The sequence below is a fragment of the Anopheles aquasalis genome, chromosome 2 (genome assembly GCF_943734665.1).
Source record: "Anopheles aquasalis chromosome 2, idAnoAquaMG_Q_19, whole genome shotgun sequence".
NCBI lineage: Eukaryota > Metazoa > Arthropoda > Insecta > Diptera > Culicidae > Anopheles > Anopheles aquasalis.
Genome location: NC_064877.1, coordinates 13,147,501 through 13,175,402, shown reverse-complemented (window position 1 = coordinate 13,175,402; position 27,902 = coordinate 13,147,501). Strand labels below are relative to the sequence as shown.

General features: G+C 49.5%; 1 protein-coding gene across 1 annotated transcript in view; it reads right to left on the bottom strand.

Moving 5' to 3' along the window:
- Positions 1 to 25,730, bottom strand: part of LOC126571253 (uncharacterized) — a 106,141-nt gene extending 80,411 nt beyond the window's left edge. The window contains exons 1-2 of the mRNA XM_050229614.1: positions 25,674 to 25,730; positions 17,805 to 18,176 (exon numbers count right to left, since the gene is read on the bottom strand). Coding sequence (XP_050085571.1) covers positions 17,805 to 17,815 — 11 coding nt within the window. The 5' untranslated portion in view covers positions 17,816 to 18,176; positions 25,674 to 25,730. The remainder of the gene's footprint in view (positions 1 to 17,804; positions 18,177 to 25,673) is intronic.
- Between the last annotated feature and the right edge of the window lie 2,172 nt (positions 25,731 to 27,902).

Sequence of the window (27,902 nt, the reverse complement as noted above, 5' to 3'; positions counted from 1 at the left end):
GTTTGACTACCGCAGCCCCCTTTTTGAGTAAATATTTCTCTCGGTAGCGGGAGAACGAGGGTATGGGGGCTTCCAATCGCCGGATAAACAAACATAATATTCACGCGCACCGCGTACACCGTGCCGTCGACCGGCACCAGCTAGCTGAAGCAGTCAATCGTCGGCTTTCGATCCGGTCAGCGCCAACTTCATTTTGTTCGTTCTCATACAAATTAATTACGATTGACGCCGCTCAATTTGGGGGTTCCTACCGGGACTTTGCTATGATCATCATCATCCTCCTCTTTTTCTCCAGTCAGCTACCATCATTTATTGCGAGTGATCGTTCGATCGTTTCAACCATGAATTCGGAGCAATGCGTTGCTGGCGTTACAGTAATCGATCGATCAAACAATCCCCATAATCGAGCGGCAACAGCAGCACCTATCATCCAGGGGTCACAAGCGGCCCTGGGCGCTCTACCAGACCATTTCATTTCATTCTGGACGATACGCGAGATTCTGCAACCCAAAGTGAACCCTAAAACCAACCGACCGAGACGTTTGGCGTGAGAGTTTCGTGGTCTTTTCGCCTACGAAGGATCCGGGAACCACATATTCCTTTGGTCTCAGCATCCAATCCACAAGTGCCGTACCGTATGCTCCCCCCCGGGGGTGAAAATGTTAATGTATGCGCATTGTGATTGCGCTTCGTCCTAACGAAGCAACACACCTGGGGAATATACACCAGTCCCGGAGAGACTCGAACTCAAAATTCAGGCCAACGGAGACTCGGACACTCGGAAGGAGGTGGTGGTGATCGCCGTGTGCAGCGATGCACTCGCGTGAAAGCGAAAAGTGCTGTTTATTCAAATGTGATCCCATAGCTCATTTCAGCAGCACATACGGTTCGGTACTCAATGTGCACCCTAGGACCACTGTTTGCACCGAGCAGCTATTGTCAACCGTTTGGCTAGCGCACCGTGCCACCGGACCTGTGTAGCAACGCGAAAAACCCATTCGCGGGGTGGTAAAAACATAAAACTAGAACATAAAGCACCGTACAGTAGCGATCTGGTGGCTCTGGCGTGTCTTGGGCGTGGGAAAAAGGCGAAGAAAACCCGCACCTGACAACCGCAACTCGCTCCACAGAACGCGAATGTCGATCGATCGTTACTAACACTCGTTATTGTTTTGCTCGCGTAATTTCGTTGCTTATTTATAGCCCGTTTCTCCCGATAGGCTCCCCCTGAACGAAGTTACTTTATGTGTTTACTTCGCAAAAAAGAGGGGTTGGTTGGGGGTTGTTTTGCGTCGCAAACACTTACACTGACGATGGCAACGAAGGCACCGAGTAACACACGACGGATTGTGTCGGGGAACCATAAATTTGCGTCCCATTTGTGGCGCCCCTCGGTTTCTCTTTCGGCGCAAAAAAAACAACATTTGCCTTACTGGGTTTTGTAACTCCCGGAGGCCCTTTGCCGTGACCTCGTTTGGGGGACGTTTGGAGGAGCAAAAGGGACTCTATCTGCGTTAGCGTGTGTCAGCTCGCTAGTGGCACTCCGCATACTCAATCTCCGAAATTTTATCTTCTTGTGAAAGATACATGACTGTGGCCCAACTTTTTTCGGTGTAGTTACTCTCTTGCACGCTATTTTCATTATTGGTTCCCTAGTTAGGCAGTACTTTGAGAGAAACTATCGATGTTTTCAGCAGTTTCACTTTGAATAATTGTGAGAAGTCTTTTGCAGCGGTTCTGTATGGATTTTGAGCCATTTTCGATCCCTAGCGAGAACTCATTCACTGTTCTCGGCTCGGCTCGGCAGAAGCTTGCATCAAGCTAAACCCAACTAGCTATGCTGTAAACTCAACGGACGGAACCACGATGCAACGAAAGGAGTGAGACGAGTGAGCGTTCGATCGCCCCTCGATCATCGATTTCCTTTTCGATCGAATTTACAACACACGAAATTCATTTACAATTCGCGGTCCCACAAAAGGGCAATCGAAGCTCTGCCTCGCGGAATGGACCAATACTGTGCCATCACAAATCAACCACGCGAGCGAGGTAGCGATCGAGCCCGGTAGCGGTGATGGATTGGCCATCCGACTGCGAGCCCATGGCGACCGCCACCGTCCGCAGCTACCGAAAAACCTGCGCGACAAACTACTTATGTATATTTATGCACCGCCATTCCAACGACGATCGACGTCGATCGACGACGCGGCTCTCACGGCGCATGCAGCGACAATAATGCAATCGAATCCACCGCATCGCCTGGCGTTTTGCATCTCCACCTCCGGCACACTAGCACTGGCAATTCTCGCCAGCTCACGGAAGAAGGAGGAAAAGCTGGTTGGCATAATTTGCATAATTCATTGAATAATAAAATGGAAATAAATTCCGCGACTGCGAGCGACTGCACTCTCAGGCTGTGATTTTCGCCGACCTACCTCTCTCTCTCACTCGCGCGCTCTGTGATCATCAGGAAGCGGAGATCGACGGGATCGGGTCGGAATTGACTGACGACAACGACGGCAACGACGAGATGACGACGACAACAACTGCGCCACGATCACGGGAAGCTGGAAATTTATTTCCGAAATGGCTTTGCGATCCGCGCGATGTGACTCGCGCATGAAAACATTGAAATCTATATTTGCCCCCTTTTCCTCCTTCTCGAGGCCTAATTTATTAGCTCCGGTGAAGCATGGAGGTCGCCATCCTCTCTGGGCTGTGCGCTTAGCATTGCAAATGTCTGCTCTCTGTTCTCACTTCTGTTGCACCGGAACTGCACTGGAAGGACAACGTGTTCCGTTGTTCCGTAGGCCGGATTTTACCGGAGATCAAACGGTGACGACTCTGACGTTCTGACGTTCCGTTCCGTACGTTCAGCCGCTCATTTGGCGAGAATGGCCAATAAATTAGCAGCTAATTTACAGCCGCGATGGTTCGGTGCCTGTGTAATGCAAAGGCACATTGAACGTGAGTTATTTATCTATTCATCGATCAGTGCACCGATCAAGATATGCTCTCCGATCGCTAGGTTGAGATCCTTGCCCAGCGATGCTCTCACGAGAGGAGTTGGCCGGACCGCGCCGAGAAGGATAATTTATTAATCACCGCGATTGGTGACATTTATGAATGCTAATGTAAATTGAATTGTTGTTTGTTTGTTTTGTACGCTCCGGCGCTCGCGCTGATTCATTCCGCTGAGCGTTGGTTGGTATTATTCGCGACGCGATCCGAGTGTTTTCTAAGCTTCTAGTGCCAGGACTGCGCAGTGAGAAGCGAATCAAGCGCGCATTTGCCATTGACTATTCGTGTTTCGACGAGAACATGCACTGCACTCCAAGCGCCGTAGCGTTGTCCTAGCGTCCTACGTCAGAAGAGAGTTTAAATTTACGATTTCAATCCGCACGGAAGGCCAACATTAGCTAGGATCTTGTGGTTGTTGTGTAAATTATTCGTACATGGAACTGGTACGAGACGCATTTAGAGAAACAAGAAACGCATCTTACGCAGTGTTATGCATCAAGTTCGGCTCGTCATCAAGCTCTTGTTGAGTAGAGGATTTGAGAAACGATTCGATAAGAATAGCAAAATCTAACTTGAAGCGATAGGTAAAAAAGTACATCTCCTGTCTGTTATGGAAATGATTTTCCAAACCTGCTACTGTTGGTTTCCTGATATTTTAATGTTTTGTGTTTAGTCATTTGAAAAAAAATGCTAACAGTAATAGAACATTTATGTTATCATTTTTTTCGTAAAAATACTATTCTTTATAAAACATTTTTTGATCGATAAGATCATAGGTAACTTCGTTTTAAATTTAAACACGATTTTTCGAACTAAGGTTAAAAGTCATCATCCACGCCAATTTTTTTTTTTTTTTTTTAGTTGATATCTTACGGACGGAGCCGTATATATTTCCACGCCAATTAACATTTCATGAAATATTGAGCTCATCCCATGAACCTTGAGATCATTTAAAAAAACGTAAAAAATACAAGTTAATAACAAAATGCAAAATTTGGCTGAAGAACTTCGTTTTCAATCCTATTTTTGCAACCAAATCGAAACAATAGCGGGACATGTTTTACTGCCAATATCGTGCCATGAAGTTCGTAGATCCTTGAAAAACAAACCGACCCACACATCGAACAAAATCCATATCCCTTTTATAGTCTGACGCGTGTGGAGGCTCTCCAACCAAACGCACGCCCAAAATGTCACACACAAACATTCCGGTACCGCCGGATTAATTATCTTAATTTGGCGATTTAAAATTCCAGCTCCTCGCAATGAACGCGACGTGCGCCCATAAACCGCGTGCGGAACATCGACGTGTTCCGACTCAAATAAGGACACACATACCCTTGAGACCTCGAATTGATTCGAGCGCGAAGGAGTCTTTGCATACGCGCCGTTCTCATTATGGAAATGAAAAGGCCTCTCGCTGTTGGGCGTTCGGCGAAAAATGTGCGCCTTAAATGGTGGGGCACATTATGGTAATTGTAGTAATGGGATCGATTATGTTCGAAGCATTCCACCTTTGAGACCTGTTGCTGCTGCTGCTACTCCCGGCGCTGCTGCTGTACTCGATCAGTAGCAAGGATCACACTTTGTATGCAAATCATGTCTTTCAAAGGGAGATTGCGTTGTGTCAAGCAATGTGCCAGCACTCAAGAAACACACCCAGCAACGTGGTATATCGTTGGCGCTCCCTACGGCAAATCACAGAATGATTGGCGCCACTCGGACAGAATGAATGCACCAAAAGTGTACGAACGACGTCGACGAGGTGGATTGTGTTTCACAAATAATAAATTAAAACACATTAAACACACAACTCGACCGCGTTGTGCCGGGGGGATTCTCGAACCACATTCCCACGCCCAAACCGGGTGTCCATTGTCCCCAGCATCACCACCATCATCATGCTGCAGCACAAAACAAACGCCTTCGCCTATCGCGCTCGCCCGCAAAGAAGGTAATTAGTTCAGCGCGCCGCGATAAGCCGAAGCTCGAGCGGAGAAAGAAGGGCGGAAAATTAAAACCCCAAACCACCGGGACCACCACCTCACGATCCTCGCATCTCGAAGGTGTTTCTCTCGCTCCAATACCGTGTGGCGTACGGTCGTTCCGTTCCGGTGTTCCGTGCTAGGAACGAGAAGAACCACCGAGCCCAGCGGTTGCTGAACGTTTTTTGCACCCCGAACGCGGGCGCGCGCTCCCTCGCGATAGTGTCCGACGTTCCATGGGGAGCACACTGTGGTCAAGATGGCGCCGCAGAAGCCCTTCGCATGCAAGGGGCGATGTGCGCTATGGATGCTTTTTATGCCCTTCCCTGTCCTGCTCCCTTCACTTTGCGTGGCCTGGAGGGAAGGAGGATCGGAAGCGAGGTGATACAAAAGCGTCTCATTACTATCCGCGACGCTATCTCGAAGCTCTCTCGGACTCCACGTCGTTGTCGCCGTCGTCCTCTTTTTTTTCCACGGAAGGAATGGTAGCGGAGAGTTGGCGGTTTCGTTGGTTGGTTGGTTGGTTGGTGAACAATTTGTGCATCGCTGGCCGCGCAACTAAATGCCACACTCGTAATCCGATATTAGCCATTAGCGTACTTGCGCGCGCGCGCTGCATGTGTGTTTGCTTGCGCTCGGTTGCGGATTTTCTCATGGAAGAAGCTACAATCTCAAGCTCGAACTCATCCAGCGCGTGGACGAAGCCTCCTTTCCACGAATTAGCGGGTCGTCGTGCTTCTTCAGGTCACAGAAGAAGTCTCACAGTGAGGCCTTTCGCGCTCCATAATCAACTGCCCGGTATCAGCGCAATCATTAATGATATATTTAATGTTCAGCATGCAGCGTTGCGATGCTGGCGAACATGCGAAACGGTATTGATCCGGCAATGCCCAAACTATATTCCCAAAACTATCTGACAGATCTATCGATGTTTGTGGCATGTAAAGTGGTTGTCTACAAGCAAGTCGATCGATCGAGTGAAATCCATCCAGTCATCTTTCGGACTGGTGTGCTGGTGTCGTACCCATATCACTTTCCACGTCGCTGTGCTTGTAATCATTAAACAAACACCACTCGCCAACAAGATTGCCTCTCTCTCTCGGTTGCTCCCTAATAAAGCAATCCTCGAATAGGACAATGATAGTGGTAGATTCCTTTTTGGTCCATTTTTGGTCTCCTGGTGAGCTATCTGGTCAGCCTTTTGAGGTCCATTAGATAGAAGTCTGAGCGCTCGAAGCCAACCAAAGCTGCTCCAAATTTACACCCGAGATCGAGCTTGGTTGGTCGAGATGATCGCACCGAAAGGTCACAGCTTGAGATCATGGAATTTCGGAGCTGACTCTGGATGGTCCGGCCGGTGAAGATGATGATCAGAATACGTATCGGGCATAGCGCATAGAGTACCAGCCAGTTCACCGCGATCAAGCACTCCAGCTCGCCGAGAAGGAAGAAGAAGAAGAAGAAGAAGGAAAAACAAATCTCTACTCTCACCGTGAGAGTGCTTATGATTCGGTTTTCGAGATCGCGGTGATCGCCCGGTCCGTACACCCCGTGCCTGAACTAAAAATAAACATCTCACAGTGCACCCCCAAAAGCGGTCCTAACATGAGGGTTCGACGGTGATGATGATGATGATGATGATGATGGTGGTACGGGATCGCCTGGGATCGAGCGCGCGTCGAACAATGTCGATCGACGATCGATCGACGAGTTCATAGATTAATAAAGAGATTTCCCCCAAAAGCTGGCTGCGGTACTGGAGCATTGTGAGTGCGCTGTCTGTACGCGTGTCTCTCGAGTCTGTGTATGTGTGTATGATCTTGAGCTGTCTGAACCGATTCGGCCAATTGACGATCGCGAGCGGGCGTGCGCGCGCGCGCCCATAACGAGCCGAATCGAATCTGTGAATCAACAATCCACGGACGCGCGCTCGCTCGCGCCAACAACCACCTCATCCTAGATACTGGTGAAGTGATGCTCGCGTTCGCATACACAAAACGGCCCCGAACAGATCAAAGATTGAAGATGTCAAATGTTTGTTTGATGCGAATGCTTTTCATACCGAGGGTATCCGCCAGCCGGCCGGCCTGAGGCTGATGTCCATTCGCGGCTGCTCGATCCGATCCCCAGTGATCGAGGATCTTTGGAGCCTTTGGGAAAATATGAAATATTAACAAAACAGAAATTATGACAATAACAAATAACGATTGACCCTCGCAGCTGACAGTTGCGCGCCGTTGATGCTCACCGATCCGCCGATCCGTTACATACATGATCGTACCGCATCGATAAGCGGTTCATCGATATGTTTATGTATATGCAACGGGCTTTATTACGGCGATGATGCCTTTACCTGCTCGCTCGGTGCGCTCGGTGCGCGACGTCGAATCGAATGAATGACTGGAAGAAGTGATACCTCAACAGAAGACGAAGCGATAGAGCAAACATCTCTAGCATTCGTTTGAAGAAAAGCCACACGGGCTAGTTATCGCGGATCGAAAGGCACCGGAGTCGGAATAGTAAAACATACACAAAAGACTTCAACGGACAGGCGACGAACCGAAACCATCGTAAGATCAACGATCAACGAAATCCAATTTCATCCATTTGATCAGCAACAAGAAACACCTGAATCATATCCGTGTCGCTTGAATGGGACTCTCCAGACTTCAATCAATTACCGTTGGTTCAATGATCGCGATCGCGCTTGCGCTCCAGCTTGTCAATGTTAATTATGAATTCTTGGTCCGTATCGATTAAGGTATAGGACCCGAACAGTGCACGTGAGGTTCGCTTATCGTTATGGCTGTCACTGGCTCAACACCCAATAAATAAACAATCCCAAGTCACTGGCACTGGGTTCTGTACCATACCGGAAGCTCGATTCAACAGGAGCAAAGAAGGAGAACGAATCCGGGGAAGAAAAAAAAACTTTACTTCCAACAGGTGAAGTTCGAGTGCACGATCCGGAGCGGAAGTCTTACGCAACGGAGGCAGACAGACGACTTCCTGTCACCACGAAGTGTGATCCAAAAGAGAGTCACGCACCCTATTGTGGTAACATCTTCATTTGAACCGCCCCAAAAAAATACACTATATGACCCGTTCTGTGGTTCTAACTCTATATCCCGGATCAAAACCCGGTGTTGTGGAACACGTGGCACGAGCCAGATTCGGGCGAACGAGAATTACCGAAAATTAAGCATTCAACCCATGGGTCGCCTATCGTCGACGCACGACGGGTGGTGTTCTGCCGCTTCCCTGCCTTCTAGCTCTAGCTGGGCGATCGCAGTTCAGGTGGGCGCTTCGGTGGCCGTTTCGGCGCCGTCAAAGCACAGGCTGAAAGCACCGGTCATTAACATAATTTATGTGCCCAGTACGTGTTTGTTTGGTTTTCGGTGTGCGCGTGCGCCGCGTATCCGTGGTCCCGTCGTGGTGCCGTTTTCCTTTCTCTACTCCGATCAGCGGCCAGCCAGCGACGGTCGGAATGAGTGATCATCGTTTTCTTTCCCTTTATCACTGCAGGCGTTATGTTGTTGACTTTCTGGGGCTTACGTCGAACGTTAAACTATTCTGTCGCATTTTTTCAAACAAGCAAAAGTTTATGATAACGCCATCTTTACCGGACCACGGCCTCAGAGAGAGCCATTCGTCACATCGTGTTATTAGGCAAGGTTCTTAAAAGCAATTCCATTTTCCCTCTCAGCGGAGATCCCATGAGACAACATAAGCGACAGAGAAGAAGCGAGGGCAACAGCACAAACCATTGGTGCTGCCGTTGTCAAATTATAATCCAAAAATGGAAAAACCTTCGGCCTGGCGTACTGGCGAGTAAACGACGCCATCGCGAATCGGTCGACGCTACCAACGCCAACGAACAACAAGACTTTGTCGCTGCATTATCGCGGATCCGGTATTTAACCAAAATTTGGTACCAATTTCGCCCCCTAATTGACAACCCGAGGCGCCGCAACAGTCGCGCAAACCTCTCCTCCTCATTCTCTCTCTTTCTCGCTCCTGATCGTGCGTCCATTCTTTTCTTTTTGTCACCACGCCAAGGCGCATCGTCTGCGATGAAGAGTCCTGAACCGTTTCGAGACCGGGACCGCTGATCCTCAATCCACCACCACCGGGGATCCAGGACTCCTACCAGGAATGTGTACCTCATTATTATTCTACCGAGGGAAGGGAAAGTGAGATGAGGTTGCGGTGGGGATGGAGCGAAAATAAAAACAAATCCAGGATCCAAGTCACCATGGACACGGTGGTGATGCTCTCTGTGTGCGCGCTGTTTATTGAGGCAGGAACACACAACGTCCCAGTATCAAACGATCGAGGGATCGCTGGAAGGGAACGGGACCAGTTATCGGTATGGCACCAGGAATCGGTTCGCTCGGAACCGTCGAAACCCCTAGAGGTGCTGCTGAGGATTCTTTTTCCATTTGGGGATCTGTTTTGTCTTATCCTGTCACAACTTGCTGTTGATCATCGTGTTTTGTAATACTTCTTTAGAAGAATTTTTTTGAATTTTAAATCTTCCTCAATAATTTATAGAGTTTTTTAAGACAAATTATAATTAGACTTAAGATTGCTAAGTGAAAGATTGTATTAGATCGATTTGGAATGTACGTCAATCAAGTTTAGCGAGTTACTCAAGTAGTTCTTCTCCATCCTGCTTTTGGGATAAGAAGCGGATACGCAAACCGATCAGCGCTTCCGATAACTGCCACTCGAAGTTCTGGCAACTCGTCCACATCGACAGAAGACAACCAGCTGTTCCTAGCTGACTCAATCCTTCCAATCCACCGGATACGCAGTCGCAGAGAGCAGAACATCAACACCGCGCGGAGGGCAAAAAGGTAGATCTGGCCACACACAAGTACACGTCGGTCGTCGCGAAGAGATTACGGTGACAGTGGTGGTGGTGCTGGTGCTGTTGCTGGTGGTACTATAACATCGCCTCCGATTTCCATGTCGACAATGTTTTGCGATGGCCGTACCGCACTCGCACTCGTACTCGCCCTCAACCGGGACTGCACTGAGCTTGTCCATCGGACGGCGGAGCGATGCGAGTGCCGATTGCACTCGACAACACTCAAATCGCAGGAAAAATATTGGTTTTGATGTACGCAAATAATTGGCCACCCACAACTGCGGTCTTGCCACGGTGTGAGAGAGAGAGAGAGAGAGAGAGAGAGAGAGAGAGTGCGCGATCGACAAGCACAAAGCGATTGAGCGTTGAAGTGGCTGACCGAAGAGGACTTCTTCGGTGGGGCAATATGTGAGCGAAATGTGTATCAAACGGTGAAGCCGAGAATGAGGAGGTGAGATGGCCTCTTACACACCTTTAAGGGCCAAGAAGATACCTCCCGGGGGGCCGCCGGACCCCGCGAAACGCATTGAAGTTCGATCGCCGCTAAGAAAGCTCGGGTAGAAGCTTCTCAAATGCTGTTCATCGCGGTTCCTTCGCCGGTCTAGTAGGCCACGGATCTTCTAGTGTTTTCACATTCATGTTTGCATTTACGTGTATGTATGTGTTTGGGTACTCAACGTTCCAACAGCCAAGAGTCAAGAGAGATGCTGTCGAAACCTATCGAGCATTCCTCGGTCGCCGTAGATGATACAGATGATTGTGATGTGATGCGATGACAACGTCGAACACAAACGCACCAGCGCGACCAGCGACGTACACCATACCACGGTCTACACGGTGTGTTCTCTCTGATACTATCAGCAGCAGCACCACCAGCAGCAGCCGTAGCAGTAACCGTAGCAAGCTCTTCCGGAGAACCGCGGAGTGCTGCGCCGTTCCGTTCCGACGATGTACCGTGTTGGACACACTTTTTGGAGTCGCGATCCCGATTCCCGGGCGTACGGGACTGTCCTGTAGCCGGTGAGATGTCCGGTCCGATGCCAATGTTCGACGAAGATGATTCTATCAGTATCAAATGTCGAGCCGGCTCGCTCTCGCTCTCTCTCGCTCTCTCTCACTCTCCCGTGACTCCAGCGAGCCCAAAGTTTACAGACCAAGACCCTTTACGGCCAGACAATCCCTCGTCTCGATCCCGCTCGATCGTTTATGTTGCTTCTCTCGTTGATTACAGAGCTGCGGCCAGCGAAGAAGTGAACGCGAGCCGCTGGGATCGGATCGGATCGGTTTTTGGAATTCCCCTGACGCCGGCTCGCGCGTTCCTCTTAATTAACTCTTTAAATTGCATTTCCTGGCGCTGGCGCACGGTCGTACGGCCGCAGCGTAGGATAATGTGAAGCGTGTAATCGGCCCAGTGGCACTTTGGGGCGTTCGAATATCCCTGGACCACCGTTTTTTTTTTTACTTTGCGACCTAAACTCTTGTTCCGGAAACGGCCGGATCCTCTTGGAGGGGATTTCGGGAGGATTCTGCGAAGCTTTCCTCGAGAAGAGCAAATTGGCAATGGTTAGGCGCCATTAAATGCCGATACTGATCTTCTTTTTTTTCGGTAGCATCCTTAGGTTCATCTCCCCTAACAAGGTGATCCCTGGCGGAAAGGGTCTTTAGGGTTCAGTTTGTGAGATTGGTTTACATTCCCCTCATTATTAGGGAACTCCCAATTCTCGGCCAATAATTACCGTGACTGATTTATTGGAATTTGATTGATAGATGTTGCTCCTCCCAAGGTCTGATATCCGCGTGAGTTATTGCCCCACTAGAACAGGTTGGCCTTTGGCGTCTAGAACCCACGGGGAATCCAACCACAATCCGGTATTCAATACCACTTCGATAATGGACGCTACGCTTGGCGTTGCGATCCGATGTTGCGGTGTGTCTTCCATTTCCATCGCACACAATTACGCCTTAATCAAGGTGTAAGCGATCTGCGGGAGCCCAGATTGGCTGCTCGCGCGATCACCGCAAGCAATACTCCACCACTGCCTCCATCACTTCCACCAGCAGAAGCCGGAGCGCGTAAGTATCGCTCCGCGAAATACATTGTCTTCCTGTCTCGACGACAACGGAGCAACGGGCGCTGTGCAAGTTCCTTTAATGGCCCCTCCTGTCTGGTCCCGGTCGAGACGGACTCACTCCGTTGCTGAGCTGAACTGGGCTGTCAGAGTTAAGTGAAGGCTTTGTCTCCATACGTCACGAAGCTGGTGGCACGCTGCTGCTGCTGCTGCTGCTGCAGCTAGTAGCGACGCTTCGACTCGAGGCACTTCATGACCAGTTGGAGGTCGCATTTCGTCGCCTTCGGACGGAACAGAGAACAGTACCACGGGGGCATTTGGAATACAGGAAGCTCGGGCGCCCTACCTTTGACAGATCCCTGAGCGCCTCCCGTGGCCCCACGATCGGTCCGATCGATTGCAGACCATTGACGAGAACAAAAGAATCGATCAGCACCACGGGAGTTGTTGACGAAAACGTCCAATCGTTCGCGAATCGTACAGACTCCAACACTGTGGTGGCGCAATACGGTACGCCTGGGACCCTGTACCAATAGGAGGAAATAGGAAATGGCTGCCAAGCACTCCACTCTGCTCCGCTGACACTAATAGCGCCTCATTGCGCAACGACCCTCAAGTATCTCAGCTCAGCGACACTGACGACGACCACGTTTGAATTGTCTCATCGCAAGGGCATATAGGCCGACGAATCGGCCGAGAGTGGCAATACGCGAGATGCGAAGATGCCGATATGCAAACTAGCCCGCCATGCCCGGCGCTTCGATCCAGATTCCGTTCCGGCGTTGCGCGATTCAATTTACGTTCCAGTGCACCGTCCGTCCGCTGATGGACTGATGGACCTAACGCAAACTTTAGGAGACGGTCGAGAGATGGAGAGATGATAGAGAAGAAGCGAAACCACTGGGCCACTTCTATGCCTGTCTCTCGTAACTGCTTTTTCTGGTGACAGTTGGAAAATGGGCAATCATTTTTGCCCGAGAGGCCCATTTCCATACATTTCAATCCCACGTGTCATGGCGTCAGAGCAATGGTCGAGGTAGGCGAGCCTCAAAGGGGCCCCAAAGTAATGCGCTAAACGATTGGAACCACGGCCTACTACTGTTCGGTGACGCGCTGGATGGCAGATAACAATCGATCGCCGGACTCGTTCGCGAAGCAGCGACCGTCGCTCTGTCGTGATGTCAACATTGTCAATCCCGGACGACGGTCTGCGGACGAGAGAATTCGCATCGAAGGTGGATTGGATTGGCTTCACTTTATGGTAAATGGTGCTTAATTGGAAGTTGGTGCTTCATATTGAATAAATGAATTGTTTGGTGTGCCACTCGACCTTACTATCGATTGGTCTAGACTCTAGACGATCCTATGCTAATGTTGATTGAGCAAAAAATCTACTGCAAGCGGTAGATGAGTCAACCAGCTCACAAAGGTTGTACCAGGATACGATTTAATTCAATTAATCAACGATTTATGAGACGCTTGCTGACACGTAAAACGAGGCGCTTTGCTAATCAAGCGCATAAGATTCCGATCTATAATCGAATACTAGCTGATTGGAAGCGTGCGCCAGAGACATTCCACTCGATACTGCACCTGTATTAGCGCCGTTGGCTTCGTCTATTTTCCCTACAACCGAATGCTCCACGACTTCGGAGGAACCTTTCCTGCCTCTCTCGAGCCCAAACTCCCCGTCAGTTGATTCAAAGCTACGTACAGCAATACACACGAGGCGGTACTTTACCTCATATTTCAGTAACACCTATTGACGGTAAATCCTATTTGTCTGAGCCCTGAGCCGATGGGCGTCCATGGTGGACTAGAGAGCACGAGAGAGTATCCTGAGGCGCGTAGCACGTACACTTAATTTATGTGCCGCACTTAGTCAGTGATCTATTTCCCACACACAAATACCCCACCGGTAACCATAATTTATCTACTCCTTGGAGCTCATTTACGTGGCCCAGACCGTCACAGCGAACGGCGCACGACGACGAGAAGAAGTTGGGGCTAGGAAAGGTACAAGAGAGCGAGCACGCGAACACACGGTACGCCAGGTATTCGCGCCCTAATGCCTTTTGGCGAGGTAGGGCGCTGTCGGAATGAGTCTGTCGGTGACCAAAGGGCGACTTGCACGTTGCGGTTGCGGACGGTAGGTGAACGGTAGGTGGTAGCTCCAAATCTCTATTAATTAACTTGAAGTTTTCAATCTCACTTCGCCGCCACTCGAGGAGGAGGAGATCAATTGCATGAAAAATGGTGTAATAAGTGCTTCCAGCGTTAGTTTAATGCTTTTACCGTTACCACCCTCAAAATGAGTCACATCTAAGATAGTAGATCGACAATTCTACTACAACGCTGTTAGTTTTTTTAATATGTAGCCGAAACATTGACCGCACCTATACTCCCTAATCAACTTCCTGAAGCTGCTTCGAACGAATGATCGATGGTTCGCTGGCGATCAGCTCAGCGCCACGGTCGTCCAATTTTCGGGTTGTTATTGTTTCGCTGGAGCAACTTTTAACACACATTAGAACCTACCGCATCGCCAACGTGCTGACGTCCTTCGCGTCCAATGTCAAGAACAGCCATTGCCGGATCGACAATGACCTCGGCCACGCTCTGTACGATGCCACGAGTAGATCGCAGCGTTCTGGAGCTTTTTTGGGGTGTGAGCCTCATGATCACCTCCCCTGAAGATCAAACCATGACCATGATAGTCTAGGCGATCCATCGTCTACCGGGAACCTCAAAACTAGTTCACGCACACCCGCCTCTCTTGGCACCTTCTGGTGGTAGGCAGAAGCGTAGCGAAGAAGTTGCTCGAGCTCGAGGCTAATCACCTGGCTGACTACCGCGCAGAGCGAGCAATGTTTGCACGATCACTTCACAGCTCTCGCTCGATCGAACGATCGCTCGATCGCTTCTCCAGTATACCAGTTTCTGGTGGAGTGCAGCCGAGAGCGAACCAAACCACCACCAGCATCCCCATCGCGGTGCTGAACACAATTAGAATCCGTGTGTGACTTATCGATCGCCCAGTGCGTTTGCAGCAGCAAGAGCAAGAGATGGCCGCAACGGGGGCCCTTGCTTAGACACACATTAGAACACACACTCTCTTTTCTGCAGAACTGCAGTCGCTGGAGTAGTGGCCCGAGTGGAGAAGACGAGAGAAGTGCAAAAGAGTGATCGGCGGCATAGTTTGGAGAAAGTCTTTTAACACCGAACGAGCGGCGACGACGAGGTAGCCGACCTCTTTGCACTGCGGACACTGTCTCGCTGCATGCTCCAGATCATCAGCTGGAGCGGATTCCGCTCGGAGTGGAATCTGGAACTCCTATTATAGCATACCAGTACGACCCGGGGGAAGGCAGAGAACAATCGATGAGTGGCAGCTTCTCTCTCTCTCACTCGTGAGCACAACAAAAAAGCGCTTTCACCTCCTTTCCTCTGATCCTTCCATCGATCACTAGTTCGTCTAGGGGCGCGATCGTTTAAAGTAGCCGAACAGTGGATCATACCGCGAATCAAAACACGTCACCACCTGACTGCTCCCTGCTCGAGCACACACGCAATCCTGCCAGAACAATAGAGACAACGATCGCGATCGCTCTCGGCTCCCTCGAATAGCAACAACAACAAAAAAACGCCAATAAGCACACGCGATCGAGGTCGATATGTGTTTGGTGATCGCGCGAACGCTTTTAAAAATGCTTTTAACCGATCCCCGGGCTGGCTGGTGCAGGTTTGATTGATAGAACTGTAACGCGCACTAATTGCACTGCGACCACCACCGATCGTCGATCGTACCGCGGCCTGGCGCTGTGACGCACTTTCGACGAAAGTCATAAACGGTGGTGGCGGCTGCTGCCATTAGCTGCCGTATTGGTTGCCCATTTTTCACTCGTAAAAGCAATAACGCACGGCCATTAGGCCAGTTTGTTAGTCAGATTAATCTGTTACCTAGATCTCTTTTTTTGTCTAAATCTTTTTTTAAGAGGTAGTACATTACTTGAGCACTTCATTTGCATCTGATCCTCACTCAGCCTCAATACCGTGAGCTGTCTCGATTGGCACCGGAGGTGACGGAAGCGGAAGGTTGCTCGGTATTTTAGGCGATTACTTTGAGCTAATTAAACGCTCCAAATCGCTGCCCTCCCATGAAGTGTTTTTTTGAAGATTTAGAACAAGATGTGTGTGACGCCTCCAGGGGCCATCAGTTCATTAATGAAATGTGAAAGAGCACGTTCCACAATCGCTTCTGGAACGAATAAAATTCGCCTTCGCACAGTTAAGGCTATTAAATGGAAGCATTCAAAACATTCAACACACGCACCCTCTGTAACTGATCATCGAGCTGCGTCGCGATCGCTTCTACACCTGTAAATGCTCACCCCGAATGACAGGGCTAAGTGGCAACAAATGTCATCATAAATACCGTCACCTAATCACCGACCAGCGTCAACCCGGGGCTGAAGAGAGTCGCAAAGAGTGGCCCTGGTGTGCTCGTGAAACCAGCATGAAGCCAGTTCGAAGCAGAAGAAGGAGCTCAAGAGGAAGAACGACATGGCAGCAAACACGAAAAAGACCAATAAATTGAGGATCCCTCTCTCTCTCTCTCTCTCTTGGCGACGACCACGACAACCAACGAAACGAGCCCCAGTGCAGATGGACGTTTGGACATCGTTTTGGAGCCACCCCCGGCCCTCGACGACGATCACTCCGGGTCTCGAAAGATCGAAGATTCTTCTGGGCGAAGCGAACAAATGTTTAGAAGGCAAACCCCCCCTTTTTTGTTCCTCCACCATCGATCCATCCGAAACCGATCCATCTATCCGATTGGCATTAACACACACGTACACACGCAAGCACACATACGGAAGCCTATAAAATTAATTACCTCACAAGACCCGAGAGTGGACCACATTCCTCCAGAAAAAATGGAACAGCTAAAGGGTAGAGGAGTCGAAGGAGAATGGGGGGCTCTTAAATTTGATTAACCGGCAACCAATCATTGTTCACACATTAAGTGGACCCGATTTTTAATCCGATCACTCTCCCTCCCCCGGCACACCGTTGACCCCCGATGAGCGAGGCTAATCTCCATCGCATAGCATGAGTCAACGGAGACGGAACCCGGTTTTCCGCCTATTGGAATTGGGACTTCTAGTCTAGGTGAAGAGAGTGTTGGTCTGTGTTTGTGTTTGTTCTTCAAAACCGTAGTTTAGCTGACCGTAATGAGCTCAAATCCATTCAAATTCGATCATTTGCAGCACTCCAAACACTTTCTGTCAGCTTGATCACTTCATGATGTTTTGGCAAATCTTTTTTCCTTTCCTCATAATCATCGACACACGCCAGCAGACCCATCATCGTCCACAAGGTATGAGGAGCGGACAGAAAGGGAGGGACGCAGAAACACCACATGGCGCACGTGAGGCGCGTGCGTATCCCATTAAAGGATCGGCCAAAAAGCTTAATGAGTCAGTTCTTTATGCGCTACGCCGAGACGATGGCGATTCCCCGCCTGGGGTCCCAGAGGCAAATTGGAAATTCTTAAGCGTGCCTCCTTTTGTTCGAGATCGCTTTCGGATCGGCTTCGATCGATGCTCCTCCAATGCTGATGGTCGATTACTAATTAAAACCGTGTACATCGCGTGGGCACGTGTCTGTTTGGAGGTAAATTTAGGAATAGAGGGGCTACTCGAAGGCAATAGAAGGGTGAGTAATAAATATTTATTAATCGCCGCAATCATCAGAACGTAGCAGTTGGACGAACAAGTGGAGGCGAGTCCCATGTCTTGTCGTCGCTTCGTTTGCGGACTTCTAAAGCAGTGTTTGGAATCCGGATTCACTTACCTGGTAAACATGTTGAGCGTCGTAGTTTTTGCTTTTGTTTTTGGTGTTCTTAAAATGCTGGAAACGTTGTGTTTTGTTGCTTGGAGTGTAGCTGCTGCCACTGTTGGGCCCAAAAAGGCCCCAAAACACGAATGCACTCCGCTAGTCACTAGTCTTCTCGTTGATTTCTATCATTATTCGTTCGGTATTGACGGTATGCGTTGTTTAACAAGCCAGCCAGTTTAACAGACACTCAACTCACTGTACTCACTGATAACATTCACCACATACTACACTACAGGAGCGAAATGCTACCTTCAGACGACTTTGCATAAAATATTTGTTTACTTTACGTTTTAATTTTACTTCACTTCACAGATCACTTCCCACATTCTGTGTTCACAAGAGAAGAGAAAAAAAAGTGATGAGTTTAAGGGAGGAACAGCAATGCCGCCAACTTTGATACGCAAAGGAACGGTGCGTTACATTTCCTTTTCTTTCACCCAAGATCCCCAAACGACCAACCGCAAGTCCCATGGCCGTTCACAGCCGCACACTAACGGCACACGATTGATGAAGGAAATCTCTTCTATTATCACCACCACCAGGACCAGCAGGCCGGGACGCGATGAAATGAAGCTACAAAAACATGTCCACGCTAAACTGCAACATCGCTGCAACCACAACAAAACAGCGCCAGGGGGGAGGAAGAGAACGCAAAATCTCGGATCGGATCCTCTTCACTCACCGCTGAGGTACCACCTCAGCTGAAACCGAGAATTAATGACAACACACAGCAATTCTTGCCTTGCCTGCGATCTGGCGACGACCTGCGTGGTCTTGGGCCCCGCGGGTGGAGATCGTTGCCGTGTTTGTTACCCCTAGTGGCCGTGTCTGGCGTGAAATTGTCGTAACAAAGTGATGTCATTAAAAAAGGTACGACCGGGTGGCCACCGGTTGTGGTGCTACCAGCGAGCGAAACCCCGAAAACGATGGTGCATCACCAAGCGTTGCCTGCCCTTCCCGGACGGGGGCTTGGAACGAGATTAGAGCGCCGGTTGCGGCACAAGCACAGGGCAGCGGATTGAACAAGCACGGTAACCGAGGACGAGGACGCGACATGGAAACGATCTTGTTAGTGTCAGGCAAATGCGATGCGTTGCGTTCGCTCGGTACGCTGCGGGTTTTGTCGACGAGCATTGCAAGCATTGCCATTGCCCCTCGCGGCCCTTACTACTGTGCCCATCCGGAATGGGCTCGATAAATTTCCCTCCTCCACTCCAACCTCCCGGGTTTCAGGGGACGGTGGTGTAAATGACAACCTTCCCGCGGAGTGAAGACGCACCAACCACCTGGGAGCAGATCCCTCTGAGGTGACTTGACCTACAAACGAATGTGCGAATTGCGAATGCGGGTGGGAACTGCCGAGCATCTGGAGCAGAAGCAGAAGAAGACTCTCAGGTGGGGACGGGATGATACAGACACAGACTCCTGAATTATGACCTCAATTGATCGAATTCATAAAATTAACATCGCACCATCGATCTTTAGTGCGGTTGGAACCCGCAGCAGCCGTCAGGAGTGGTGTGTGTTTGTGTGCGAGCATAAATTTTGAACTTTATCCGATCACTTGTGATCCCCATTTGCCGGTCAGCAATGTAAACGACGTACGGTGGTCGACTACAGAAAGAGAGCGAGAGAGAAGGAGAACGAAGTACAGAGCACTAGCAACATGGCCGCCAATTGGGAGACCGTCGCATGTTCATCTAGTAATTGAACTGTGATCCACCCAGCTGCTGGCGAGCAACAACAAACAGTTGCACAAGACCCATGTACCGATCGCTTTTCGCTGACATGAAGCGCGCTGTGAGGGAAAGAAATACGGTGACAATGACAACACATCCTGGTCTTGTTCTCTTGTGTCTTGTACATAGAAGAACCAGGCTTTCGATTCGATACTCCAGGACGACCTTTTTAATGGAGAAGGCAAAGCACTTGACTCGTTGGTAGAAGCAGCGTACCCCGAGAGATGTTGTTTCTGTCTGTCAAAACACAGCAACCCTCTTCTTGAGCTGGTTTCGCAAACATGCGGGTTCAACCATCAAAGGAGCCGAGTAGTTGGGTTGTCATCGAGACGAATACAAATCAAATAGAGGAGTAGACGTCGATTTTGTCGAACAAATCCGGGTTACAGTTCAATTCCGACAGCAAACCAAAGTCCTGAACAGTGGAGCTGCTATCTAATCACCGAAATACATTATGATTTATGCTCTCGACCACAACGATGAAGGGTGCTAGAACATACTTTTACATTTGAAATATGCTCGACGTTTATTTTATATTTTCTAATCAGGAACTGAAAGCATTTAAAAGCAATATTAATGCTACTGTGTTCTGGTGAAGCGGTCCATTAACGAGCGGTTTGAGTGCTGCTACCGTGCTGGTGCTACTCCTCTCAAGAAGTGGGAATCGTGTTGCTGACTGGAATCACCCAAATGAGCATAAAGGTCCACGGCTTCGGTAGACTCCCATTATGCCACGAAATGCCACCGCCAGAGTGTCTCACGCCTACACCAAACGCGTGGCGCTTATCGTTGACATCCGCGTGACCAACCGCACCACCACCGAAGCAACCATGCAGTGATCGCCGAGACCGCCACTAATGGTTCATTTCGTGGCCTTAGATCACATCGCGCCACGGCGTGCGCTTAAACGGCGAAAGATCATTTTCTAAACATTTCCCTTCGACAAACACACACGCAGATGGTGATGCTCATTATTGTGGGAGGAAAATTCGGAAACAGAACGCTGTGGACCGTTCTGCTCGTGCCCCTAGTGGTCCCTTTTCGGCGCATTATGAGTTGTGACGATCGTGAGTTCAATAGTAATGGCCGCGAATAATCGCAAAATAGGCGAGAACCTCATCTTCATTACGATCAGCGGTAGCACCACCACCGTTCGCACCGATCCGATACGATGGCAATGGTGTCCCTGGTCTTGCAGTCGCCTTGCACACCACCACTACTATCCGCGCTCCTGAGTGGCCGCCGTATTCGTGATGATAATTCTGCCAACTGCCGTGTGCTAGAGCACAATGGCTACGATTCTGGAGTCTTGCGAGTTGGAGCATTGGTGTGGTGTGCAGTGCGGCTTGTTCCCGTGTCCATTTCGTCGACTCTGGAATCGAAGAATGCGCGAATGGCGAAGCGTGATCGTATGCAACCGCTGCATTCCAACCGAAGATGTCGCGAGCCTGGGAAAATTTTGATCATTTGGATTCGAATTTTTTTGGCCACCAGTTTTCCTATTTACATAATAGGGTAAATGAGTCGTTTGCAGAGAGAATTAATGATGGAATTCGGAAAAAATCTAAATATTTGTCCAAAAACCATTAAAATGGACGGCATCGATGCGAGAAAGGCATTGCGCTCGCTATCACCGAGATCCTAAGCAGCATCTAGAATGCGGCAGAACCATAAACAAAGCCCGATCATCTGGTGCTATCTGCATCGCGCTCCTTACCTTCCACCGCCAGTACCATCATCCTCGATCGCTCGATGAGCCAACATTTAACAAAACAAACAAAAGCGAACCACCGCAGAGCACGCTGAAAGCGCGAATCATTCGCTGCGATCATCTCCATTTCAACATAGTAGCAAATGGCGCCTCCACGAGGAACACTAAGGAACTGAAACTAAAAAGACTCCGCTCGAGAAGCGACGAACTCCGCTTGTGTCTCATCGCCTAAGCTGCTCCCAGTGATCGCTACGATCTGCATGTGATCAACGATAAACGCGAAGCTTGACAATAAAAGGCGCATTAGGGCGTCGGTGAAAGCAGTGCTCCTGCTACAGTCTGAGTGCACAAAAACATTGCAGTGAAAATAAATAAATAAAATCCCAGCTGGAACAAAGCGTATCTCGCGTTACCGAGGAGCCTCAACAGCTCGATGGCACACTCGCAGAGCAGCACCGTATCGCACCGTAATCGGTATCGGGTATCAATACCGCCCCTACCCCCATCATGGCCCCTAACCGTTGTCCAACTAAATTCTATCCCTATCTCTGCCTCGTCCCCTGTATCGTTGGCGCCACAACAGTGCGCAATGCCCGGTGGCCACGATTCTGGCCGTGCCATGCTGAAATCAAATGCAAAAAAAACCTATCCCTCAAGCAAGGAAACGAAGCGACAAAAAAAACGAAGGCCCTGAGGGAAAAACGATAAAACACAGCAATGCTTCCACCACAGAAAAGGAAGAGAGAAGAGAAGAAGGGAGCATGGGCCACCCAAACATGGGGATGGCTTTATGTAGGGGGGGTTGCCCGGTGGATTTGCTGCTTGAAATATGGCCGATTGTCCAGAACAAAAGAAATCATTCGCGGTTCTCCCATTTCAATAAAATAAATTTTCCCACCTCCCATCCCTCTCGCCACCGATCAGAGCGGTGGGGAGGTGATCGTCGTTCCTCACTCCTCCTCTTCCTCCTCCTCTCAGATCGTTACTTAGAAGTCGCAGCAGCAGCGGCAGCGGCAGCTACTATATTCTTCTTTCCCATCGGCGACGGCGAAGAATCGATTTCCTTGGCGGGGGAAAGCACCGAGGAGGGGAAAGAGAGGGCCAGAGGAACATAAAACATGTAACCGTCCACCGACGAGAATGCACTCTGGCCCCCAGTACGGCCCCCAGTGCGCCTTATGCTTTTACTCCGGGTTGCGAACCTGGCCGGCCGGCTTCTGGGCTTCTCAATTTCCCGGCTGGCTCCAGGCTGGAAGGTCCTTCCGGGGAGAGGGAAATTAAGACGACCTCGCGATAACAATAAAAATAAACCCCACGGCCCCACCCGCCGTCATTCCTGCATATCGTATTATTTGAGGACATTTCGCGGACGCAAAACAGAACACAACCATCCAACCAACAAACAAACAAACTACAAACCCTTCGGTGCACTGGGCAGTGGAGCTAGTAAGAGCCAAAGGGGTGCCGAGTGACCAGAAAGAAAGGGAGAAAGGGAGGGAGGCAACACAAATTCACAAATATTATGTTCCACCAAATAAAACTCCGCGGGGACAAGACATTGTTCTCTGTCGCGCCCGGCCGCTCGCAAAGTCCCGAGACGGTTGCAACAAGAAAATGATTACATTGCGCCCCCCCCCCCCCCCCCCTTTTGCTGATCTCCCCCCCCCCCTTCACCTTCCACCGCATTTTCATATCCTGCTGCTGCTTCGCTGGTGCCTTATGCGCTCTTTCGCTTGGCATCGACAATCAGCGATCCAAACTCAATCGTCTCGTTGTCGATCGCTGGTTTGTTACTCGGGAGGAAAAATATATGTCCTGAGGAAAAAGGGTGGCAAGAGGAGGGTGGAATTTGCTTCTGTTGCCTGCTGCCTGATCGGTATCTCGATCGCTAAACATACTAGATTTGAGAATGCGGTTTGTCTAGCGATCAGCGCACAACGAAGAAGGACATTCGCTAGTATACTCGCTGTGTGATCGCCCCCCCCCCCCCCCTGTCCGTGATTCCCGCCTTATTTATGGATTAATTCTCATTGCGGACAAATTAAAACAGACCACAGGACCAGAAAGCGCACCGTACGCGCTCGCTCGCCTCGCCTCGCTTGTATTCTGTGTATTTATTTGATTGCATTTCTAATTTCCCACTCCTCGCGGTTTCGCGTGGTAATAGCTTTGTTATCAGCAAGGCAGTGCGACCAACAGCAGTAGCAGCAGGAGCAGTAGCACACGAGGGAAGGCTTGGAATGCGACATAAAGTAACATGAGCGGCCAGATAATGGCAGCGTGCCAGGTCTGCGAAAGCAATACCACGAAGGGCCACGACAATGTGCTTTACAATGCACCACGAACATGCTACCAGAGCGACAGAGATCCAGCCAAATGGCGGCAGCGCGCCCGTTCGTGTACCTGATAATCGGGTCACAGCGGGAAGCTTATCGATGGTCGCGCAACTATTTGCAAAACTCCGCGTTCACCGCGTGCTGGTTGCGCTGTATCGATACGACCCGGTGTGGCTGATCTTGATGCTAATGTCTCCCGGAGACCTGATACTACACGACGATCCGATGCCCATCCCATTCCAACCGCAAGTTTGCCCGCTGATAGCAACAATGCACAATGCGCGCTTGGTGCAGCTCGATACTCGGTGTGATGCTGCGTTACGCGCGCAGCTCGTTGTGTGTGTTTTGAGGTTGCTGAGGGAGGGAGCGAAAGCTATCTGAAGAATGCCATCACCATCATCATCATCGCCATGATGGCAATCCTGCTCCCGGGCGAAACACAAGCGCGTAAAACTTACGGGTAGCAGCCTTATGTCGAGGATTTGAACCGAGATTTGCACCCTTTTTTGCCTCTAAGGATACCCAAATAAGCGACGGACTTCGAGGATTAAATTTTGATCTGATCCAGCTCTCTCTTCACCGGAACATCCGTGATCCCCTTCCCCCGGGGCACACACATTCGAATGCGTCCCATTGACGCAAATTTCCTCAAATTGTCCGCAGCGCTAGGTCCGTAAAATTGTGCCAAAAACAAGTTACCAAACACAACCCGAAGCCTTTTCTAATCTCTCTAATCATTAACAATTGTCTACGTGTAACGCCAGCCTGCTGTTGTCACCAACGTGTGAACTTCAGAGGAAGAATAAGAAGAAGAAACAAATGCGTTTGCGGAAACGGTTTTTTGGGGCGGAAAACTTTTTCACAGATATTTTACACAAACACAGTAGCCGAGTGTACACAGCACACACAGCAGGCTCAACATTTTTCGCACTTTTCGCACCTGTGGTGACCGTCAGGAACCGTTGGATTGGTATTTTTCGGGTTCATCGCTTGTTTCGGGTATGTCAGTCATAGAAGTCACTTGTTTAAAAGTGCCATTAAATATGGTTTTTAAACGGTATTTTTCATCTTTTCACTTGATTATCGATAAACTACAAGCAGAAGCTAAATGGATGGCACAGATTTAAAAAAAACAGCCTTCAACCATTTTGTTTTTGTTATCATCCTTGGTACTCGTGTTTCTTTTGAGTTCGCGCCAATAAAAGGACGGTCATAAATCATAAAGTGCGTCCTTACGATGTAATGCATCCACCTCAGCAGACGAGCATATGTTTGCAAACATTTGCGGCATCTCCCACCACCCACCTCTACCACATCCTGTCACTTTTCACACTTGTCCCACACACAAACACGCGCACACACATCGGTAGCACCAGTTTCACCAGACCCTTCTGCCTCCGTGTACCAAAAAGTGACGAAAACTGCAATGACCGATCTAACTGGTTCAAGCGGTCGGAGTGGAGCACCAGAAGCGAAGACAGTGAGTGAGAAAGAGAGAAGGTGATGGGGGTAAGGAAAAAAAGGAAACAATTCGCGCGCACTCATTCCCGCCCATCCGCCGTATCGCTCTAATTTCACTCGCTAATTTAGCGCTAATCACACCGGTCAACAGGTGAGTGATACAGCGTTGCGGTGCGAGATGCTTCGCTTTTCGATCTACTTCCTCTTCCCTGGTTTGTTTCACTGGACCACAATCGCGCCACCACCATGTGCCACCAACACCGTGGCCATTTGCGCGCGTATTTGTTTGTGGTCTAGACGCGCACATATCGTTGCAAGCCGGTTCAACTCCTCGAACTCCACTGACTGACCGGCAAGATGTTCTTTGGGTGATACTCCGGAAATCCGATTTGTCTGATCACCAACAATCTGCTCACTATTCGAATCACTGCACTGGGCATCATCTCCATCATTGGGCGCGATCACAAATCACAGTTTGCAATTGTAGTTCCTTCCGGCAAAAAAAAATCCCCAAATCTCGATTGGATTCTAACTGATTAGACCGGAGCGGAATAGGAGACGGTAATACGCCACTAACCACACATCAAAGCGTCCCACGTTCGACACTAGCCACGATCTGTTGCGCGCGAACTACTTCATCCAAGGCGATCGAACAGCGCACTGATCCGATCGTCGACGGCTCCGTGTTGCCGAAGCTCGCGGTCGCTCGAAGCTCGTGGCACGATCGCGTCGACGCCGCCGTCGCCGCCGTCCGGGTGGATCCCGCTCACCAACACCACCACAAAGAAGCGGCCAGTTCCGGGACCGGACCTCATCCAAACGTGCCGTGTCGAGGGGGAACTACCAGGGCAGCCCAAGGCATCCAATCAGTAGCTCGCTCGGTTCGGTGGTTCGTAATGCTCCACCACGTAAAGCGAGATGACTGGTGGCTTCGTGCCGTTGGAGCAAGCAGACCGACCACGGTGCCGCGCCACATACTTGGCCGGATCGTGGACGATCGTTCTCTTCTTATTCCTCTCATTATTGGCCAATCCGGACGCACGGTAGCACCCTTAATCATTCCACGTTATCATCCCCGGAAACTTTGCCAACTCGTCTTCTGCTCCACCAGCCTTCCAGTCTCGATCGGGGGCTGTATGTGGCCCGGCATTCGCATATGGTTCACTCGCACGGGACCCACTAATGGTAGGCACAAAAATGTTGTCAGCTTCTGGTTTCCTTTTTTTCATTTTCTTTTTTATTTTTGTTTGTTCTGTTTTGCCTTCGCTCAACCAACAGCCGATCAATCAAACGGATCGATTATTCGGTCGAAACAGTCACGATCGGTCGAAAAAGGTTGGGCACTTGGAGTTGATCCCTTTTTGCGATCCTAAAAGCATGAAACTTGTCGTTTTTTATTCTTTGCTTTTCTTTTCTTTCTTCTCTTCACAGCTAAAGTGTTCTTTCTGGGGCCTAGCCTAATGGTCATTCATTAACGTTATGGACAGTGATAAAACTACTAATCAAGCAACTGATACCCTTCTCAAGAGTAAAGGATCAACTGTACAGTAAAGCTGAGATTCAATTTCATTTTGATTAACTCAAGAAATGTCACATTTCTACTTAGCAAAAGCAAATTTTATATAGAGCCGGCTATCGAGAATGGAAACAAAACTATTCGCTGAGACTGTCGCAAGCAAGCATTATGATCATTCAGTGATCATGATCGTTGATCACTAGCTAGCCGCGTCTGTCGTGACATGGGCGTGGCCGTGAGGCGCTTTCGCGAAAGCCGTCATCATTTCCAGTGTAATAAATATTGAACACCGCTGGAAAGAGGCCAAGAAGCAAGCTAACAAAAGGGGTAAAACAAAACCATTATCACCATCCGAGCGACCGAGCGAGCCAATGGTCAGCGTAGGATCATCGTTGTCAACGACACCGATCGTCGCGAAGCGATTGAGATGCAATGCTATTCCCACCCAAGAGGCGAGTGTGTTTGGCGGCGTGCGTGTTCGTGGTGCTTGTTGTTGATCGTGTAGTGTTTTGTTTTTTTTATAGCGAAGGGGGTTGCTATCGTTTCTACTTCAGTTAACTGTTCTAATGGAGGCCTCCATAATGACTGGAGAAATTGTAAAAAGTGCTGGATTAACGTTCAGCAAACTAGTGCCCGATTTCTGGTCCGCATTCTCGGTCGACGAATAATCGACACTTTCCTTCCGGATACGCTGTGCTTGTGTATGCATCGAGTGTACCGCACTGTGGACGCAGAGCTGTGTGCTTCCTGATTTAGTCAAAACGATCGATCTGGCCCCCTTTCGGCGGATGTTGAAGCGGACGATTAAATTCAGAGCATCGCCTAGCAAACCAACAAATTAACAGAATACAACGGAAAAAGCGTGACTGAGGAAGTGAACCCGTGCGTAGAATTGTTAAGTACTGAAGTGTTGGCTCCCGATGACATCAGACCGGATTTTGTTCGAGATCAGATGGGTACGGTCAGAATAATATGCCGTTCGTGGCCGGCAACAACGGGGACATTAACCTGGTACCGATTATAGCGTTGGAAAACGTATCGGTGTTTGGTTTTAATAGTTTACGTGTGCTACTTTAACCGTATTTTCCCTTCATTCTGGCTTGACAATTGCGTGTAGTCCAGAACTGACGGTATCGATGGCGAGCTGGTCAAACCATGCAAATGGTACCGATAACGCATAACAATTAGAATTCTGCCAACAAACCATTTTCCTACAAATGGATTTAGCATGAACCAATGTCTCGGAGTAAAATTGGATGAAGCCGCATTTAAGAACCTTTTAGATAGCGT